General features: G+C 51.1%; 6 protein-coding genes across 6 annotated transcripts; 3 read left to right on the top strand and 3 right to left on the bottom strand.

The window, feature by feature from the left end:
* Positions 1-18: 18 nt before the first annotated feature.
* BO85DRAFT_403550 (choline transporter) lies at positions 19-1,986 on the bottom strand. Its single transcript, XM_025657232.1, has 4 exons — positions 1,678-1,986; positions 1,533-1,579; positions 1,398-1,477; positions 19-1,347 (listed from the first exon to the last, which is right to left on the bottom strand). Exons 1-4 carry the CDS (start codon positions 1,879-1,881, stop codon positions 95-97), a joined length of 1,584 nt encoding a protein of 527 aa, XP_025512714.1. The 5' UTR covers positions 1,882-1,986; the 3' UTR covers positions 19-94.
* An 8,411-nt stretch (positions 1,987-10,397) lies between these two features.
* Positions 10,398-11,107, top strand: BO85DRAFT_452236 (uncharacterized protein). The gene has a single exon (XM_025660772.1). The coding sequence runs from the start codon at positions 10,592-10,594 to the stop codon at positions 10,913-10,915; it is 324 nt and encodes a 107-aa protein (XP_025512713.1). The 5' UTR covers positions 10,398-10,591; the 3' UTR covers positions 10,916-11,107.
* Positions 11,108-13,638: 2,531 nt separating this feature from the next.
* BO85DRAFT_378456 (FYVE zinc finger domain-containing protein) lies at positions 13,639-14,728 on the top strand (the record flags this gene model as incomplete). The annotated part of the gene is made up of 2 exons (XM_025656299.1): positions 13,639-14,085; positions 14,303-14,728. 2 exons carry the CDS (start codon positions 13,639-13,641, stop codon positions 14,726-14,728), a joined length of 873 nt encoding a protein of 290 aa, XP_025512712.1.
* Positions 14,729-15,286: 558 nt separating this feature from the next.
* On the bottom strand, positions 15,287-15,964 carry BO85DRAFT_522694 (GNAT family N-acetyltransferase; the record flags this gene model as incomplete). Its single annotated transcript, XM_025665281.1, has 1 exon — positions 15,287-15,964. The coding sequence occupies one exon, from the start codon at positions 15,962-15,964 to the stop codon at positions 15,287-15,289; it is 678 nt and encodes a 225-aa protein (XP_025512711.1).
* A 413-nt stretch (positions 15,965-16,377) lies between these two features.
* BO85DRAFT_427165 (rRNA (cytosine-C5-)-methyltransferase RCM1) lies at positions 16,378-18,307 on the top strand. Its single transcript, XM_025658145.1, has 2 exons — positions 16,378-16,617; positions 16,741-18,307. Exons 1-2 carry the CDS (start codon positions 16,417-16,419, stop codon positions 18,211-18,213), a joined length of 1,674 nt encoding a protein of 557 aa, XP_025512710.1. The 5' UTR covers positions 16,378-16,416; the 3' UTR covers positions 18,214-18,307.
* On the bottom strand, positions 18,199-20,030 carry BO85DRAFT_452231 (uncharacterized protein). Its single transcript, XM_025660771.1, has 5 exons — positions 19,932-20,030; positions 19,679-19,858; positions 19,499-19,624; positions 19,377-19,445; positions 18,199-19,324 (listed from the first exon to the last, which is right to left on the bottom strand). Exons 2-5 carry the CDS (start codon positions 19,821-19,823, stop codon positions 18,300-18,302), a joined length of 1,365 nt encoding a protein of 454 aa, XP_025512709.1. The 5' UTR covers positions 19,824-19,858; positions 19,932-20,030; the 3' UTR covers positions 18,199-18,299.
* Between the last annotated feature and the right edge of the window lie 745 nt (positions 20,031-20,775).

Raw genomic sequence — 20,775 nt, 5'->3', positions numbered from 1 at the left:
AGCTGCTTTTGTTTATCACTCGTATTATATATATTATTATTAAAATCAACCGACTTTTGCTCTCCTTATATACAGTATAACATTTACTCCTTCATTAGATAGCATCCTTAGCCAACGCACTACTCTCCAGCGCAATAGCCTTGGGCCCAGTATAGCTGCCCTGACGAATAAACCAGAACAGCGCAATGAAGATAGTGAACCCGCCCGTGATCAAACACGTGTAGTTCATGGTTTCGGCATCCACAGGCATCGAGAACGGGAAGCAGAAGATGACAATGAACACGATCATATACAGACAAGTGACCGTGTTCACCAGATACCCCGTAATGCCACTCATCCAGAACCATCCACGGGGGATGCCCTGACGGCCACGAAGCAGGTGCGGGAGAATAGCAGCGGAATAAGACAAGGTGGTCAAGACGACGAAGGAACTGACGAAAGCGCTAAATGCAGTGGAGTTACCGACGTAGATGCAGCCGAGAATGATCGCAATCAAGCCGCAGACGAGCACCGAGTTGAGAGGGTTCTTGAAGCGGTGGTTGACCCGGCCCAGGTAGCCACTGAAAGGAGTAGCGCGGTCGCGCGCCAATGTCCAGAGCACACGGCTGGAGGTGAGGTAACAGCCGACGATGGCGACGAAGAGCGGGAGCATGGAGACGATGATGAGGCCGAGAGAGCCGCCGCGGGTGCCGGTGATTTGGAGGTAGATTTCGGTCAGAGGGAAGAGGTAGGGGGCTTCGAGAACGGCGTTCAGGTCGGTGATACCGTAGAAGATGACAATCAGGTAGATGAAGGCTGTGAAGAAGCCCATAACGTACTGAGCCAGCATGCCCAGAGGAATGTTCTTCCCCGGTTTGGGCACCTCCTCGGCCAGATGGGAGATGACGTCGGGTGTGCCGACGGCGAAGGCGCCGTTGAGCATACCCAGGCAGAAGACGAAGCCATCGCTGCTATATCCGGCCTCGTTGAGCCAGTCGCGCCAGACGAAGTCGTCCGTGGCGTAGGGCTGTCCGTTGACGTGGGGCATCACGGCGCAGACAATGACGGTGACGAGGAAGCCACCGACGACGAGGAATCCGCCCAAGGATTCGATCATGGGGAGGGCACGGTTGGCGAAGGCGACCAGGAAGCAGCAGAGGATGGAGCAGATCAGGTAGGCGATGAAGACGTGCCAGCGCTCGATAATGTAGTCGGGGTGGAACAAGGCGTATGCGGACACGACCTGCGTGCCTAGAATCTGCGTCGTCGAGGCAGCACCGAAGATCCAGGCTAGGAAGTTCCACCAGCCGGCGAACCAGCCGCAGACGCGACCATATTTTCCTGCTGTGACGGATGCCCAGTGGTAGACTGTAGAGGTCAGTGTGTTGTTCCGAGTGTATGTATGTTGAAAGACGAACCTCCACCGGATGATGGCATGGACGAGGCAAGTTCAGCGAGAGATGCAGCGATGAACCAGTAGAAGAAAGAGGCCGCGATCCTGGGAGAACATTAGTATTGACTTTGATATAGGATTGCTGTGGTAGTGGACATACATCTCATAGATCACACCGGGCGGACCTCCATCATAGATAGCCGTGACCTGGATAGTCGAAAGTATCAGTTATCAGACGGTCGGAGACAAGCAACTTTACAGATGACGACATCTATCAAATAAAAACGATTGAAGAAGTCACTTACAATACTCCCACCCAAAGCAATCCAGGTGTTTCCACTAGTCAAAGCCAAACCACAAATGTTAATGAAGCCAAAATTGCGCTCGAGCTCCTGCTTGTGGCCAGAAGCGTTGATCGGCACATCCACGGTGGATGGACTGTCGGAATGTTGTAAGTCGGTGGCCACCACAGGATCAACCTGCTGCTTGGGCTCGTGCTCGAACTCCATCGTGCTCGTCGATTCCAGTCTTCTTCAGCACACAGACATAGAAAAAGACAGGGATGGAGAGATATGAGTAGGAACAGATTATGTTTAAAGAACGGCCAGGAGCAGCAGCAGCAGCGGCAGCAGAAGAAAATTTTCCGAGCTAAAGCACGATTAATATGCAGGACTCAGAACCTAAATTGCCATTTAAATGAACACAGTTTTCCTGCATGACTGATCGTACGACGAGGGGGAAGAAACAGCCTGTCGCTAATGCATGCGCGATCGGAGGCCAAGAGGCACCGGTTGCCAACGACGGGACGCGATAATGGAATTGTGGATAGAACCGGTCTGTCCGTTCTGTTAGTCCCTGTTTAGTTCAATGCTAGTGGTCGGACCTGAAAGTTTAATTGATGCGTTGTTTTAATTGTCTGGATATGAACTTTGCTTGGAGGCAGGGATCGACATGGTTCCGGGGGAACGGAATGCAGGAGACGGAGACGAAGGAATTCGAGATTATGAGCCTGAATCTGATGATGAGCTTATCGATCAGGCACGAGATCAGATGCGATCGATCTATTGTCCCTGCATACCGGCTGATTGATATCAGAATCCTATGAAAAAGACGTTGCTACCTCTGGTTCTAATTGTCATTGTGTTAGTACGGTTGTTTGGGTCTTGATGCACCACCCACCAGAATGTGGAATGAACTGTAAGATGAACTGTTCGATTCAATGGACAGAACATAATCTGTGTAACGAGTCTACAGTATACAGAGATCTGTGCTGGCCATGGGATCCGTTGCCCCGACACTCATTCAGACAGCAAGCCCTACATGGTTATCCCTTGCGGACAACTGGCGCGGGAGGTTTCGCCACATCATCTGCGACGGCGAACAAAGCTTATGAAGTTGAGTGAAGTGCCTGGAGCTCATCATAGCTGTCTGCTGACCCCTCGCCAAATACCACGACTGGTGGAAATGCTATCCGCATGTTTAAAAGGTCATTGCAACTGTCAATCGTCGTCCTCCAGCTTGCTTCTGTTTCTTGCAGTGTCCTGATCTCGCCATCTTGATTCGGCTTAACATACACTCCCGCTGAAGACCTTATGGGCTACTGTCCCCATTAGCTGTTTTTTATGGCTACAGCTAGTAGAAAAGTCTGCTAGACTCCTATTATGTAGGCGGTTGTGAAGCATTTCCAGCTGCCAGCACCGCGAGAGATCACGCACTCACCACTCAACTGAACACCCTACCGGTAAAATGTTAGCCAGCCACTTTCCTCGCCAAGCAGACCAATTAATCCCATAGCAAACTAATCAACCTGACACGAAGCTAACCATAAGGCTAGTCTATTGACAGAGGCCGGTCCGTTTCCACCACTAGCCCAACCCATCTCATATGACCGCGGGGTCTGCCTACAAACAAACCAAAGCAGCAGCACACAGCAACTACGTAGTACTTACCAACAAACCTAATCCCATCAACCTCGTATCACGACCCTCACAATATCACGAACCACTCACCAACATCACGAACCCAGACCATGTTATATCCGTGGACCACCAGCAAGCCAAGCAACCGAGGGCCGCCCGGACCGAACCCCTGAGCACAGATCATCCCGGGGCAGTAGTTAGTATATCCGCTTAGCCAAACCAATTTGTCACCGCAATCGGCCATCATCCGCGATAACTACTAAACTAGTTTACAAGTTTACAACCACGCATGAAGTTAAGGAAAAAGTGACTCCACTCCCAGCCAGGCAACCCTGAAACTGAAGGAACGTGATTCGTCCTGCCTCATTGATTTAGATTTCTTTTTAACTTGCTAAAACGCTGCGTAAGACGGACGCTGCGCTAGTGGAGTTCAAGTATCCTCCGCGGTGGGGATTGAGTGCGCTCCGACACGCTAAGATTGAGACTGGTTGAAGTTTAATTCATTGCTTTTGGATTCTGGACCTCGTCGATTTTGTGTTTGGTTTTCAAATGGTCGGATGGTCGGATGTTGGTTAGCGAGGGTTGGGTCTAGAGCACAGGGCTGTAGGGAGGAGGGAATAAGGCTTTGTAAAATGGGCATTGGTTTTGCGATCGTGGAATTAGACTAGCTGTCTGCAGCTAGAGAGAGGTTTGTTTCGGTTAGCTGGTGGTTTCAAATGATGTAGGGATGCTATTTTGCTCACGACATGAAACATTGGCTGTCTTTGACATCAGAAGATATTTCAGCCCAGAGGCACTAGACTTGATCCCATAGATAAACGCCTGCCTCCATCTCACGTCCCTGGTATGGTGTGCTAGTTTCATACTAGCACTCATTGAAACCTAACCTGTGCCTAGCTTACCAGCACTTATGATTCCGTGGCCTGTCTCAGAAGGGAAAGGAAGGACACTGAGAAAAGCTAGTAATAGAAGCCGTGAACGATAGACATACCATCATAGTAATACATTCCACTTTCCCACTCTACATCCTCAAAACACTATATACTTGTCTGTTCTGATCCACCTGGACCCAGAAGTTCTAGCATAGTATCCATCTGCAAGAATATCAGCAATATACAAAAAGCACGTCTATTCAGAAACTTCAATTTCTCACATGTGTGAATGAAGAGAAAGGCACTGTCGAAGTGAGATCACATTCTCCACAATGCCAGCCCTTCCACGCCGAAATTGCACATAACCTGACGAATGTACTCTTTTGCTTTGGTCCCCCCGGGCTGGGGTAGCTCCATGAACAGGAGAACAGGTTGTGGGAAAGCTCTGGATAAACATCGAAGTTGTATCTCTGGTTCAGACCTGGTCTTCTCAGTGTGAATCTGGGGGAGGGAAAAACATAAGACTCAGGAGGTTGACATTTACTTTCGTGATGGAGAATGTACTTGCGGTTTCTGCAGCATCCTTCATTATGCATAGTACTCATAATATGCATAGTACTCATCAAACATTACCCCTTACTCAACATTAGATGTTATATTGGGCTGGATATACATATGTCCAGCTCGTAGCAATCTTAAGGTCAATCCGCGGAAATAGACGTCTTGGTCAGATACTGATGATGTTCATGTTCATATATGGTGTATCCATTGGCTAGAGAGCGCCACTGGCTTCTCAACCTAGTTATGAGATTCGGGTCTGTTTGGGATATCAGACTGTCTGTCTCGAGCAAGGCAAGTAGGAGCGGCTGCAATTCGGGTGATATGAGACATGGTTGGTATTTTCCTTGACTGTCGTTGCTCTACGGGCCTTATATAGATGGCATTATCTGGTAGCTTATCGCTCATAGTAGTTGGGTTGAGGATATACAGGTCTGATTCGAAATGAGTAATGAGATTGATGGCATTTTCGTCCTAATGATGAGTTGAGATAGAGGCAGTAAGCATGCATAACTTGCGATATCTCAAAATGATTGACTTGCACTCTTGCAGCTCACATAGACACTGTGACTAGTCGGCTCGTACATCCAGAGTGATTGACACATGTCTCGCTGGACACATCTCAGCGACGTCTTGGATAAGCGATGGCTTGACAAAGGAACAGAAATATTATGTGAGGGGCTGTATTGATCTGAGGTGGGCAGGTGAAGACGTTCAAGCCCAAGTCAAGCAGAATGGCATGTGAATGAATCCTTTGCAATGGGTACTACAATAGGCCAGTCGAGACAGTGGTGCCATGGCAGCTATTCTGCTAGTCCTACTGACATGTGAACGGACGATGCCATGCCTAGAAGCTATCTGAAGCACTATATCCGATAGTTTACCACCTTTTGGGCAGAACACAGCGGCGTCATCGAAGATCGATATTCATGATAGCCTAGACACCCAACATCGTGCACGTCCCGATGGATAACAGCTATGGTCATCACCCGCGCGCCATGCGTCCTGGCATGGACTATGACCTCTTGCACACTCTATATGACCTGTCGCAGGTTATCAAAGAAGACATACCCGCGATAGCCCCGGGTTCACACGTGTCAAAAGCTAGAGACAGCCGGATGTGTAAACTATCTAGCCAGCACGATTGGACAAGTAACATCCCCGGCAGATGAGCAGCATGTGTCCGGGCAGGCCCGGAGCAGGCTAGCTGCAGGATGCGGGGTATATACACACCCATCAACTGGCACCGGGCCTTGAAGCTTATAGTGGTGACAGCTGGATGTAAGACATCATTCTTGGACGGAACAGGTCAATGCTCATTGAACCTGACCTGGCTGGATGCCGGTATGCTTACTGCCTTGATCCCGAGCCCATGGCTGCCCTCAGATGACGCACGGATTGCATACTGGACGGCCGACACGTGTCCGTCTGCCCGCGCGTCCGGATGCGTGCAGTTCTAGCTTGTAGACAAGACACGGCCAGAGTCGGAAAGTCGACTATGTACACTTCGTATCGATAGAGATCGGAACAAAGAGGGGGCGGGAGTTCACGCGTGACTCAGTATGGCTGCAGAGACCCTAGTTGGCAATCTTCCGAGCGCAGCGGTCCTTTCTTTGTCAGGCTGACCCTGCTCGGCCCGGTCGTTGGCCTTTGTGGCTGAGGAATCCATGCTTGACTCCATTGACGAGGATGAATGTCAGTCAGTCAGTCAGGTCAGCAGATGTGGACGATGGCAGACTGCGGGGTTCTTCCGATCTTATCTCCAGATACCAGGTATGCAGCAGAGGGGATTCCAGGATGTGTGTATGTACTCGGCCGATAGGTACTCCACCGCACTGAATCATCAGCATTGAAGACAGAACAACTCACCGTGCGGCCGGTAGGTGCATGGGTGCTCAACTCAAGTGCAATGTATCCATCTGTATCTCAAAAAGAGGAACACCGTAGTGATGTCACTTGAGGCAGCGCTAATGGCGGCCAGACGCGGCTGGCGAGTGTCTATCATAGATGGAAGAGGGGCTGCAGCGAGAATCAAAGAAAAGGTGAGTGAGGGGTAACTGGAAATCACCCCGCCATTGACGCTTTGGGCATCAACAACAAGCCGTAGAGCAGGACAGCCTTGTCTAGACTATCACCTATGTGGACTGTAGACCCTCTGTTAGTTAGTGTAGTTAGTATTCACCGGTCGCCTACAGAACAAAGCACGCCATTCTACCAGTTGCCCCCAGCTGAGAGAAACTAAATCGAGTGGATTGGAGACTACGTCGATGGTTAGCAGTAAGTTAGTAGTAGCCACCGCCACAGCAACAAGTAACAACACTAATCCATGCCGGTCACGAGACAGATCCAACGCCTGAGGAAACCAACTCGGACTAGTGCTTCCGCGTCAATTCAAAATAGTCGATGCTTGACAAATCCAATATGATAATTCACGGCAAAGAATAGGAGCTCGCCTAGATATCTATCTACCCTCGTTTGCCGCCGACACATCCAGCTCGATCTCGATCTCGATCTAGATCCCGCCTCCTCGGTTGCGGGAATTTACTGTATGTCTTCTGTCAAAGAATCACTGTTATGTCCGAAGGCGGCGATACTGTTGCCATCATCGGAGTAGCGGGGCTCTGGTGGCATTCGTGGCGGGGTAACTAAGAGAGTATATTCCAGAGAGGGACAGGGATGTGCTGATGAGTTGGTCTTATTCTTAACCTTCGTTTAAACAATAGCATGTGATGGTATCTGGTATTGAACCAAGAGATGTTTATTTGTTTTGTAAGTATACAGGCAGTATTGACGGTGTCTAGAATTACTGAATATGTCCATCTAGCACTGCTATTAAAAAGATAGAAGTATCTATAATATCTCCCTTTAGCATTTCTATACTCAGACACGAATTCCAGTAAATACATATCCAGTTTCAGACCATCCAATTATACAAAGACTTGTAGTACTTCACTTCTTATCTCCCACAACTCAAGGAAAATATATCCACACCATGCCCCTAGTCCCTAGCGAATCCTTCCCAACTTACCACCACTGCAGCCCAAAACCTTCCTTCCTCGCTCCTTCAATCCCATCCATCGCCAGCTAGCTAGCTATCAGCACCTATTACCTCACCACCATGCCAGAAGCTTCAGCACAGATACCTCAAGCAACCGTGCGCCATCATCAAAGCACACACCTTCGTACTTTTTTTTGACTTCCCGAGACGATGGGTAGTAGATTGAGCAGGACAAAGTAGGTTTTGATAGCCAGCCTTATTCGTATAGCTTTAGGTTTTTACTTCGCTTGGGGGGAGCACGGAAGGGAAGTTTGAGGCTCTGGGTGCAGTGATCAGCATATTGATTTCAACTAGTAAATAGCAGGTTGTTGTTTGGGTGCTAGGTTTAGCTTTGGTACTTTGTCCGTCAGGGTGGTTACTATGCAGTGTGTGGTGAGGAGGGGTGTTGGGTAGGTTTGAATTGTGTACAATCATGTAGGTTTAATTAACTTGGGGGGCTAGAGTGCGACTGCTACTATGGACTGAATAACCATCATCTCTTCAATAATATCCAGTAGTACTTGGACGAGACCTAATCGTTTTGCTACCAATTCATGTCCAAGTTCAATGTTGGAGGGGTACCGGCTCAATCTTAGCTGTATATATTTGTGCTACGCACCGTAAATAATGCCAACGCATATATATGCACAAATGCAAGTCCCCTGCTTGGTTGATATGGGTTACTATGCAATCAAATGGAGAATAAATCGAAATTAAAGTGTATGCCATACAACGCCCAAACAAGCAAGGTGAACGTTAATCCCACTCCAATGTGAAAGGACGATGAGAGCCAACCGATCTAACCCGATCAGGATCCGGATGCATCGGATGAAGCAGCGACCCAATAATTGGGCTGCAGTTCTGCAGCGGACTAAAAATCTCCTGGTGATGGTTACACAAAGAACACCTAAAAACAAAAGAGATTATCATTTTATTTTGGCATGCGTTATCCTCAGGACGAATTAACGAAGATGATGTTTCACCGTTAGAAGAAACAACAGCCAAGCGACATACGTATACTCGACTCTATTTTAAGGTTGTAAACAACAAACAAACATCCACGAGTGGTGCGGAGTCAACCCAACAACTGAACTAGAATACGCGGTCTCAAGTCTCCATCGCAAACATTGGTTCGCTGTCCCGGCACTGCCTATCTATACTCTACAGAGGACTGGGCTTATCTTAGGCTGGTCTGGTCGGCTCGGCTGTGTCGAGTGAGTTTAGTCTAGTGGCAGTGAGTTGTGGCACGTATGCACATCCACTTTTTCTACTGATCACTGATCGTATCATGTGTACGGTTGGCCCTGGCCCAGACATCCACCGCCAGTGATCTTCGGATCATCGTTGTTCATCGCCCCGAATTTTTGCCTTCGAGGGGCGGCCGAGCAGGCAATTCCTCGGTGAGGGGCAATTCTCGGGCACGGAGGCTTCGACGAGTGTTCGATGAGATTGCCTGTTCGGGTGGGATCGACGTTGAGCTGTCTGTCCGGCTGTGCGCTGAACCGTGGTTCGGGGCTGGGGAGGGTGTCGGGCTACGCGGATATGGTAGGGTTTGGAGATGCCGAGAATTAACCACGTCTCCTCCTCGTGTGGTTGAGGATGGGGGAAAGGGACTCGTATACAGTATGGTTCCCGCGTTATTATTGATAGGGTGAATATGATTGGTTGGCAGTTCCCAACCGTCTGAAGAGCGTTGTTTTTGTTTTGCTCTGTTCGTATGGAAGCTCGATAAGGGGTACGTAGTAGGATGGGTTCATCTCATGATGGAGGGATGTACCTGGTTGCTGGGAAAGGGTGATCAATCCCGTCGGTCTCCTAATCTGATGGATCGACTGTTCTTGATGCGTAGCTTGGCGCCTAAACACGGAGTCGCCTCAGTTATCAGTTGCTAACGCAGGAGCCTGCTCTGGGTTACATCCGTGTTTGATGTCTACTTAGCGGTCGATCCGGCGAAGCGCTTAAGCGGCCTGCTTCACGATCGTATCGTATCGCCTCGAAATTGAGACGCAAGCGCATTTTCCAGGCGCTTCCATATAACGAACAGCGGTTATAGTTCCTAACTTGCTTGAATCCCTGCTCGAAAACAAAGCCATCGTCGTCATTTCCTAAGCTGGACAAATGAAGCAGCTAGTATTCCTGAATGCCACTTTGGAGCCAAGGGAGGAATCCTGGGTAGTCAGGTACTAGGTACATCCTGTCACCGCCTCGCACCCGGTCTAGAGCTGCAGCGGCAGGGATGTGCCTTGAGGATAGTTCACGGCCAGGCTGTACGGTGCATGTAAGTCCGCGGATGTCTTACATCCTGAGCTGCACGTCTGCACCAACCAGCAGGCGGCCTGTCAGGAGTGGGATCCTCTGCCGATTTAGACTCACCGTAGCGGCTGCTAGACTAAGGCCGACTAGAATATTCGAGGCGGGTTTCAGCTGGGTATAGCACCAAGTCGCACACCGGGGCAAGCAATCAAAATACTGACTTGCCTCGGTCGTGTGCCGCCGTGAATAATTTGACAGGCCCAAATCCACGAGGCCAGTCCAATCATCACGGCTTCAATAGTCAGGCGCATCCACCACGGGCGCAAGGGGAAGCCGAAGAAAGTCGACAGCGGCAAGTCAAAGGCTCAACGGCCGAGGTGCACCGGAAGCGCTAACCCGAAGCGGTACCGAAGGTGTCTACACGCGACGCGGTTTGTTGTATCTGTTACATAATCTGCTCGAGGCAGTTTGCCCGACAAAGACACCAAGTCATGAAAGTTATAGTGCACAGTAGGAGAGACGCCCTGGAGAGGCGACTGGTTCGGGGACTGTCCGTGCTGGCCTGGAGGGGCACTGACCAATGGCAACGTGGCAAGACCGTTTCAGCCAATCACAGTACAGCGATAACGAGCTGCAGGAGGACTCCAATCCGGAGGCGAGGTTCAAGGGATCCACCGACTTTGGGAAAAGCGGTTCTCCAGCTAATTGGTTTCCACTCCCACCGGTGCAAAGGCCCCATTCTGAGCAGCCATCCATCCAATCCAACCCAAACCCAGTCCATGCTTTCCGTTCCATCTCATCTCCCCTTCACCACCCTGTTTCTTATCCGATCGGATTGATTGGCACGGGAGAGCAGTCGGACACAACGGTCGGTCTGTCACCGCCAGAAAGACGTTGGACTTGATGGAGTCTTGCTTGCAAGGGGATGGGGATAGCAGTGGATGTATGTGTGGATATGTAAATAGTAGTAGCAGTAGTAGTGTAGTAAGTAGTAACTGCACACTGACTCTCCTTCCGTGATCATTGGGAATAGGATAGACCATTCCTAGTACTTCCGAGGCTTTGGGAAGGGAACACCCATGTACACAGTAGTAGCAGTGGTCTCGTGAACTCTTCCTAAGAGAGCAAGTCATCGCGGTCAAGGCGGCCAGTGGGTCTTACCTCGGGTGGAGTCCGCTTGCCAATGAGAAGCCACCCTATTTTGATTTGATGGGAGATTCACCGGTCGAGCGTTCCGTGGTCTGTAGCCGTCGCTCAGAAGCGTGTCTCTCTGTCTGTGTCTGTCTCTCTTTCAGCTGCTGCCACTATTACAAAGTAGTCTATCCGATGGCGGTTGGAGTCCGCGTTAGGTGTCCGCTTTTTTTAATGGAGAAGCGGACCCTCATTCATGATTAATTGTGGTACCTTGCCCGGTAGACTCCCGTGCTTACAGCAGAGTGAGTGATATTGGCAGTTGGTGGGTTTGGAGAAGGGGAGAATAATGGGGACAGCTGTGTACATCGTGAGGAGTAGTGGGGGGAAGAACAATGGAGATGGCTCAAAAGGGAAAGTTATCAGATGCGGGCATTAATCCATTTTCGATGATGATACCGTGTTCCAAGTCTTGTTGCCACTAGACCGGGATGCATACTTGATTGCCTCAGGGTCGAGAGTGGGAAAAGGATGATACAAGGTTGACTCTGGGCCGCCCTGTGCATACCGCGGGGATGAATGAATCATCGATGAGCGGTATGGAGGGGAAAAGATACGGAAGATCCTCGATCGAAGGAATGCCCGGTGCGGGTGGGAAGCAAGAGGCGGTCAAGAGAGAGCAGGGGGGAGAGTATCCATGGTTGTTGTCATCATGACTTTCGGCGGAAGGGGGGGAAGGAATGGATGGATATCGAGTGGTAGTGACTGGTTGGCGATGCAGCCATCCTCCAGGCTGGATATTACCGTGGACGGGCAGCAGGTAGTAACACCGCATTTGTCCATCCCACCCACCCGGTACAAATGTCATGTATCTGCCAAGAACCGGGCAGAAGTAGATAGATTGGATGTATTACCTTTATTTTCATTTTCATATGACTATCACGGAGGAATTGCCGGTGTACAGGGTAGCGAGTAGATTGCATCTCTCGTCATCATTATCCCCCATCATAATAATACCAACTATTAAGACAATCGGAAACACCCAGCAGAGTAACACTCCGGCGTAGTATCCGATATTCGTCTAAATCCCGGCTTTGGAGATTATCTTCTCTTTCTCAGGGCGGCCTCGGTAAAATGCCGTGCTGGTTTGGGGTTAGTCTAACCTGAATCCGTCCGATCTGCTGTTACGGATTGGTAACGCCGGACGATCGGGGAGTCCGTCCAGTTCCAAACAAATCTCCTGGATTTTCCCTCCAGTCCTCGGCTATGGATTCGCCAGGGGAAAAACAATGGTTAGTCGAGTAAGGAATGAGTATGGGAAAAGGAAAGAAACATGAATAAGATGAACTATCAGTAGGTCACGATCACATTCTTATGACATCTTGCAGGGCGAAAGGGGTGAGGAAGAGAGGAGAATATTATCCGAAGAAGCAAATAAGATCCCAAAAAGTAAAGTAACATTCAAGTCGTAGGAGATACATCCAGTAAAAGTAAAGTAATAATATTTCCCCCTTTGTTACTTACTTACAGTGTAGGGTAGGGAAAGTAACTTCAGTCAGTCATCGTCACGATCAAGCGTAACTTTCTGGGAGTGTAAGGTCGCCTCCGATCCTCCAACGGCTCCACTCCCTGCCTTTCTTCGGGACTTTCTAGCCTCAACCTAAGCCGCCGTCGGAACTACCTATCGAGTCCAAGCAGACGAGACTGCGCTGCTCGTCGGGTTAATTTAGCGTGTTCAAGGATAATGATAATTATTATTATCATCGGGGTCTCCATCCACTAGCGCATCTCCACAATGCATGGCAAAAAAATCGCCCATTCCCTATTGCCCATTTCCCATTTTCCACCCACCCCCCATCCCCGTCCGGCGGATGCCACTTAATAATTCATCCATTCCTGCTGGGAGTGCCTGTAGGAGTAGAGTCTCGCTCTCTTATTAGTAGCCCTTCATCGCCCACCATTATCACCTGCTTCTCCCCCTTCCCCTTCACTCGTCCCGATTCGTTTCGAGTACCACCCACCCACTACTTAACTTATTTATCATCTCACTATTAAATCACTTACTTGAACATCCCCCCCACGCGGTTTGCTTGTGCTGCAACCCGATTCCCTGGATCGATCCTCTCTATATCGCCTATCTCCAGATCCCAGCGTCATCGCGAACTTTATCCCACCACTCTCCCGCTTGCCACTGCGATGCGCTTCTGGTTCCGTCCAGCTACTCTGTCAATGGCCATTAACTGATCTAATCCTCTCTGGTTACTGTTGGCATCATAACCCATCGATTCACTCGACACCTTACTGAAAGCGATAATTCATAATTCCCTCAACATCCGCTGCTATTAGTACTTGGTCTACTGTCACCTTATCTTCCACTTTTGACTTCCATCCTCTCAACTACTCTCCACTCTACCAACACTTGATAACCAACATATCCTCCACACCTTCTACCCAAACTCTTTCTCAATAATAATTCAACACCTGATATCATCTCAAATGGCTACCCACGTTGTGACTGCGACTACTACTGCCCCTGCTTTCACTGGCAAGCAAATCTCCGTCTACGGCCATCCCTCTCCTGTCAACTCGGCCGAGACCTCTCCCGCAGATAACTCTCCTACCTCTCCTCGCTATCAGCACTTGCCGCTTCAGTCGAAGCAACTTCGTCCCCTCAAGGGCCCTCTCTACGTTCCTGCTGCCTTGCGCCCGACTGAGCGTCCCCAGAAGGCCTCTTCTCCCCCGACTCCTCCCCGCAGCGTTCACGGTTCTCACGGTTCTCTCGACAGCCTGAACGAGGGCGAAGTTGGTGCACCTGTTACTCGTCGTTCGACCATGGAGAGCTACAACAGCGGTCCTGCTGTCAGCAAGCTGGCAGAGGATGAATGGATGAAGAATGAGCACCTGGGTGAGGTCACTGGTCTTCCCACTCGTGATCATTGGAAAGTAAGTGAAACCACTTCTACAGTCCCTTTGCCCTTTGCCCCTGGGTGGACGCGTCTACTATATAGTGTTGTCATGGCGCAAGCCGAGCTCCGGGTCGCGCCATAATTGCGTTGCGCGATATCGCGTGATCGCCATGACGACATCCAGGCAGCCTTGCAACAAGATCCCCTTGCAAAGAAGCAAAAATGAACTTGTGCTAACCAAACCTCCCCAACAGGCGGACTCTGCTTCCCCCAACTGCGACTCTCCCACCTGCCGCTCCTCTTTCGGTCTCTTCCTTCGCCGCCACCACTGTCGCCATTGCGGCCATGTCTTCTGCTCTTCCCACACTCCTCATGTCGTCCCGCTTGATCAGAATGCTCGCTTCCACCCCGATGGAGTTCCTTCCCGCGCATGCGACCTCTGCTGGAGCGCCTACCAGCGCTGGGAGGAATCTCGCACGGAGCGCCTGAGCAAGATCCAGAGCCTGCTCGATGCTCAAAGCAGAGCCTCCGACAGTGACAATGAAGAATACAATACCGCCTCCGACCGCTCGGATATCTCGCCGGACGAGAATGCGAAGCCCGCCCTGACCGGAGTGTTGGCCCAGAGCACCGAGATCGCTGCCAGCGTCCCTCGTGGCTGGAACTGGAGCACTTTTTAATTTATTACGACAACTACGGCTGATGAACAACACAACATGTCCATACCACCAATGTCCATTGACACTACGACATTGGGAAGCAACTTCACTTCATACATACCTGTTTTAGAACATACTTTCTGTCGCTTTTCGCTTCTGTTTACACCGTCTGGGTTTGTCTTCTCAACGGTTTCGGTCATTGCTTGGAGTTTGCTCGGATGAATTGCGGATTAATGGCTAATGGGCTTTACGGGCGTTTGATCTTTTATTTGTGAGCTGCGACAGATCGTCGACAGAGATGCGGGGGGCTTCTTTTCTTAATCTTGTTCTCCTTTTACTACTCAGGATACCCCGTCATGGTTGCTTATGCGCGGCGATCTCTTTGTTGGTTCCTTGTTTTTCGCTTCAGTGTGAAGTTTACTTTATGAGCCGTGGAGTTTGACATCATCATGATATGCAATAGACTTCTTCAACAACCAACCAAACAACCCTCTATCCACGTAGTTGTATATCCACATGTAGATCTATCCTCTTAACATCCCTTCAATACATACACTATACACACACGACTCCCCCAATCTAAGAAGATCCAACAGACACTCTCCTCCACATCCCCACATGCTCAATCCCCTCCTCATCCCACCTCCCCAACGCCTCATCCGTCTCAAACCCCAACCTCTTATACATCCCCTCCACCTGCACCTGCGCATGCACCAACACCAATCCCTTCCACTCCCCCTCGACCCCAGCAACATCCCTAAACGCCTGTTGAATCTCCCCCGGGTTCTGCGCCGCCCATCTTAGCGCCTCATCCACCAACACCCGTCCCAGCCCATACCCCCTCCACTCCTTCACCACCGCCACCCGTGTCAGTTTCACATACGGCTCGCTTTTCAGATCCCATTTGGGGAGACTCGATGCTGTTTCAGGGTGCGTGAGGATCTCGTGCGGTGCGTGGGGTGGTGGCACGAGACGGATAACGGCCACGGGCGTGGGGGTGGTTTCAGCGTCTTGGTGCTGTGCGTAGACTACCCATTGCCAGCTGCGGGGATCATCCGAGTCGATTTCACCGTCCGGCGTGCAGTTCTGTTCATGGATGAAGACGTCCCGGCGGATGAGGAGGGCCGTGGTTAGGGGGTCCGTGGGGGTGGTGAGAGTGGTTGTTGGTGGGGGGACGGTGAGTGGTGGGTTGGGGGAGGGGCCGGGGGGTGGGATGAGGGTTGTGGTGAATGTTGGTTGTTTGGTGGTTGTAGACATTGTGTTTCAGGATGTAGAGGTGGTGTTGTAGGGAGGTGTGGAGGGACTTGGTGAGATTGTAGGTGGAGGGAATTGTGTGGGATGGGGGATATGCGGGTTTAAGTATAGATCGGACGGAGATGCGGAGATAAGGCTATCCAACCATTTATATGCCTCGTGTTTGGTTGTACATGATAGGGTTGGGTATGTTTGCCATATTACTTACTTACCTCTTGTGGTATATAGTCTTTGTGATGGAGATAGGAGGATAGATATATAAATTATTATTTGTTTGCTAATTGGTTACTTCATCTGATTGTAGTTCATCATCTCAAAGACTTGGTTATTTATCTCCTCCGATAACCCAACCAAACAATGCAAACATCAAGTTTTCCTTTTCCATCGCATCGCATCGCAACTCTCAATCTCCACAACTCTACCATGCAATAACCACCACTTCTCTCCCTCCCACCATGTCCCTCTACTACGACGCCGTCTCCATCCTCACGGCCCCCTCCACCACCGGCGGCTCCTTCAAATCCCGCATCTACAACGCCCGCAACATCAAGTCCGCCCCGGCGCAAATCTACGCCCTCATCATCGAAGCCTCGAAATGGGATATTCTCCTCAAGGAAGTAATAGAAGCAGCGGGGATACTCAAACTTGAGCCGAAGGTACATACCACACATACCTCCACACATACACACATACCACTTATCCCCGCCCGCTCAACACAACCCACGAAGCAATCCAATCCAGAGAATACTAACTAACCAAGCCCAACTGAATAATAACAGCTCACCCCCCTCCTCTCCCTCCTCCTCGTGCACGACCTCCTCCTCGCCAAATCCGGCCTGGCCGCCAAATCCACCCACCCCCTACGCCAAACCATCGAGCGACACAAGACCCGTCTCCGCGGAGAATTCACCAAAGCGCGAGTGCGACGCGGATGCGCCACGATCCCGGCGCTGAAGAATGCCATCGCGAGGGAGAAGCTCGCTCTCCAAGGCGCAGCAGGCATCTCCACCGCAATCTACCCGCGCTGGGTGCGAGTGAACAACATCCGCACGACGCTGGAGAAACAGCTCTCCACCACATTCGCAGGCTACGAACAGGTCTCGTCACTAGCGGAGCTTACCCTCCCGAAGAGAATGGTTCTCGACCCCCATGTCCCGGATTTGATTGCCGTTGCGCCAGGAGCGGAGTTCACGTCGTCGCCGGCGTACAAGAACGGGGAGATCATCTTGCAGGATAAGGCGAGTTGCTTTCCTGCGTATTTGCTTGTTGGAGATGAGGATGAGGGGTGGGATGATGGTGGTGGATTGTTGGATGGGTGTGCTGCGCCGGGGAATAAGACCACGCATATGGCCTCGTTGTTGGCGAAACAGCAACACAAAAATAACAAGGAAACGGGGACCTACCACATCTTCTCGATGGACCAATCTCCCATCCGAGCTAAAACCCTCCAGAAAATGGTCTCCACCGCCGGCGCAGACACCATGGTGACCGTCCTCCCAGGACAGGATTTCCTCGCGCTGGATCCAACTGATCCCCGCTTCGAAAACGTCTCAGGCCTACTCCTCGACCCGAGCTGCTCCGGAAGTGGGATCATCGGTCGCGACGACGTGCCTAAGCTTACACTCCCTGAGTCTACCACTACCTCTTCTTCAACAGGGAAAAAGCGCAAGCGTCGCGCCAACGACGAGGACGACAGCCGCGAAGGAAAGAAACCTCCCACCACCACGGCGACAGAAACCCCCTCGGCGACAGACGAAAACGACGTCCCGGTAACCGGAATGACGGAGGAGCGCCTCATCAAGCTATCGAACCTGCAGACGCGGATTGTAGAGCACGCGCTGAGTTTCCCTGCCGCGACGAGGGTGACGTATAGTACGTGCTCGATCCATTTGTTGGAGAATGAGGCGGTGGTTTCGAGGATTTTGGCCTCGGAGGTGGCGAAGACGCGTGGATGGAGGGTGCTCAGGAGGGATGAGCAGCCTGTTGGGATGAGGAAGTGGGTGCATAGGGGGGTTATGGGGGGTGCTACTGGTGGTGAAGGGGTTGAGGTGACGTTGTCGGATGAGGAGTTGGAGGGGTGTTTGCGGTGTTGGCCGGGAGATGAGGAGGGGACTGGGGGGTTCTTTGTTGCTGGGTTTGTGAGGGATGAGAATGTAGCCGGGGAGAGTAAGGAGGAGCAAAATGAGGATGAGGTGGGTGAGAAGGCGGAAGAGGATGAAGGGGAAGACGAGTGGGAGGGATTCTCGGATTGAGTTCATGGGTCTATCATAAAGTAAAAGTAAAACGGGACATGTACAGTATTAAAGCAAAGTCATGTATAGATAGGTATAGAACGAAATCAGGAGGAGAGGAACTTCCTCTGCTTATTCCGCGTCCGCTGCAACGTATACACCTCCAACTTCACCGCAATCATGACGATATCCATCCCATCTCCCTTGGCCCTCGGTTGCATGCACAGCCGCCACTGTCCATTGCGGACAATCCACGGACGATTAATGGACGCCTCTTCAACGCGCTTGCGCTTCCTCGACGGCTCCTCTGACAGACTCTCCGAGCCGGACATGCTGTCCCGGAGAATGTCGGGGAAGTACTCCCTTTCTCCGTCGACGGTCATGTCGGTATCCATTGAGAGAGAGGCCCACAGACGGTCTTCCGGCGCACTCTCTTTTTGTCCGGCTGGCCGGTTCTGGTCACCCTTCTTCCCCGCTATCACCTGCAGAAGGCTGCTTACGCGGGCTTTCGTGGTGCCCAGGAAGGTGGGACGTCTGCTGGTGATGTCGAGGATGGTGCTTTCGTCCCCTATCTCGAGGATGAGATCGTACTTCTTATCATCGACAAACGGGCGAGAGTAAGTAACCAGGGCTGCGGACATGGTGTCGGCCTGAGTGTGACCGGGAGGAAGAGCGATGTCGTCTACGTCGATGCCTGACCGACGGACGTCCTCGAGTCGAATGACAATCTCATCCCGTTTGCGAATGGGATTGAAGCTGATATGGTGCGGTATGAGCTGCTGCTCTAGACCGCGCAGATGGAAGTAGCGGCAATCCCGCAAAAGCTCTGCACGATGCGCTTCGTTTCGAATTTCCAGAGGATAGCCGCGAAGGAGATGGAGGAGCTGCGCAAAGACCTCGCCCGAGCGGCTGGGGACGCTGGGTGGGGTGATTGCTGGAGGTCGCAGGAGACCCTGACGGTCCAGCCCGGGAAATACTTCCAGTGGCGAGGCGAAGAAGGCGGCAAATCCCAATGTGAAGAAATTCGGCGAATCCCCTGGGCTAGAGAAGATATCGCGGGGAATCTGGAAATTGTGGCCGCCAATTCGGACGAAGATCTCCGACTCGAAGAGTTGGGAGATCAATCGAGGAACTGGTAGTGTCAGTACTTGCTTTCTCAATGATGTTGTGGACGGGTCTCATACGGCTATAGAATTGGGCATCCGCGAAAAACTTGACGAACTGCGGCCCATCTTTAGGCTGTATATGATAGCCTAGTTGCCGACAGTTAGTTAAGACGCTGGATTCTGCGATACATGCTACTTACCTTGCAGATGCCTGGCAATCTCCTTGAATGTGGTGGGATCCCGGTCGATATACAGGGTCCTGACGTTGGAGATATCTCCGTTCAGGCGAAGCTGCTCCTCGAAGAAGCGGGAAAAGTATGACGGAGCTTGACAAGTTTAGCAAGGAACAGCATGAGGGCGACTGGTCGGGGTCGACTGACCATCGGAAGCAATTGAAGCTCCCGAGAGACGGAAGAGCTCAGTTCCTATCTGGATTGAGAACACCTTCTCCAGAGGAAGGGTGCATTTGGGCTCCCCATTACTGGGAGTTTGGCTTAGCGTCGGTCGGCCAACGTCACTCGACATTGTGAAATGTGAGATGATGTTCCGCGGTGGATGGTCTTGTTGAGCTGAATCAGACGTGTTCAAGCCCACGCATGTGGTGATGCTCAAGATGGAATGCACGGCACGTACTGCGGTATGACCGGGCCTGCAAGGGGTCCCTCACTCCACAATGCACGGTCGGAAATGAAAGTAGCTTCCCCGGGACGTGTGCGGTACAATGGTCTGGCCTCTCCAAAGATGTATAGTAAAAATATAAGAAAACAGAACCACGAAGTCGCAATTTGAGAACGTTGTCCACTCAGTCGACTGCTCCCGTTCGGATCAGCTCTGGATAAGGGAAGTTAATAATTTCAGTCCAGCTCAAGAGGAGAACGACGACAGTTATATGCAAAAAAATATCAACCGTGAGCTGGCGAGAAGACCAGTTGAATCACATCGTGATCCAACAACAGCCCTGGGATGTCTGGCAGCGGAATCAGCCAGAGTTACGCGCTCGGAGGTTCGGCGCGCGCATTCCGGGCGATGGGATTGTCACGCACAGCGGTTAACTTTGGCTTCTGTTCTTCTGGCCGTGAGGACAGGTTTTGTTGGACCAGGGTTATATTGGAGTTTGATTCAGCGGATATCAGAGCAGCAGGAAGACTGGAGCAATCATGATGGAGTGCAGCGCCTTGTCCTCGCAAGCCACCCGTTGGATGTACCGGCGGGAGATGTCATCGGAACCGTATCGATCGTATGGATGAACTAATATCCCTCACGAACATGGTGACGCTTCAATTGCAGTTATTGCAGTAGAGCGCGAAAGGGGTACTGTTAGTTGAGTCGAGGGGACAAAGTATTAAGGACAATTAAACATAACATGGGCATGCGAGATTCACATGGCAAATGTGTGAGTGAGTTGAGTGTCTAAAGTAAGTACATTCCCCCGCACCCAAAGAATGGCTTTTCTTTTTCCCTCGGCGGATCCGCAACT

Source organism: Aspergillus piperis (genome assembly GCF_003184755.1).
Source record: "Aspergillus piperis CBS 112811 unplaced genomic scaffold BO85scaffold_18, whole genome shotgun sequence".
Lineage (NCBI taxonomy): Eukaryota > Fungi > Ascomycota > Eurotiomycetes > Eurotiales > Aspergillaceae > Aspergillus > Aspergillus piperis.
The sequence above is the reverse complement of the archived record's forward strand: the minus strand, read 5'-3'. Positions and strand labels throughout refer to the sequence as shown.

Excerpts from the sequence above, each read along its gene's own strand:
- BO85DRAFT_403550 (XM_025657232.1), bottom strand. The coding sequence starts at position 1,881 with ATGGAGTTCGAGCACGAGCCCAAGCAGCAGGTTGATCCTGTGGTGGCC. Across the intron at positions 1,580-1,677 it reads TTGCTTTGGGTGGGAGTATT|GTCACGGCTATCTATGATGG; the intron begins GTAAGTGACTTC and ends TCGACTATCCAG. Across the intron at positions 1,478-1,532 it reads CCCGGTGTGATCTATGAGAT|GATCGCGGCCTCTTTCTTCT; the intron begins GTATGTCCACTA and ends ATGTTCTCCCAG.
- BO85DRAFT_452231 (XM_025660771.1), bottom strand. The coding sequence starts at position 19,823 with ATGTCGAGTGACGTTGGCCGACCGACGCTAAGCCAAACTCCCAGTAAT. Across the intron at positions 19,625-19,678 it reads AGCTTCAATTGCTTCCGATG|CTCCGTCATACTTTTCCCGC; the intron begins GTCAGTCGACCC and ends AAACTTGTCAAG. Across the intron at positions 19,446-19,498 it reads GATTGCCAGGCATCTGCAAG|GCTATCATATACAGCCTAAA; the intron begins GTAAGTAGCATG and ends GTCGGCAACTAG.
- BO85DRAFT_427165 (XM_025658145.1), top strand. The coding sequence starts at position 16,417 with ATGTCCCTCTACTACGACGCCGTCTCCATCCTCACGGCCCCCTCCACC. Across the intron at positions 16,618-16,740 it reads TACTCAAACTTGAGCCGAAG|CTCACCCCCCTCCTCTCCCT; the intron begins GTACATACCACA and ends GAATAATAACAG.
- BO85DRAFT_452236 (XM_025660772.1), top strand. The coding sequence starts at position 10,592 with ATGGCAACGTGGCAAGACCGTTTCAGCCAATCACAGTACAGCGATAAC.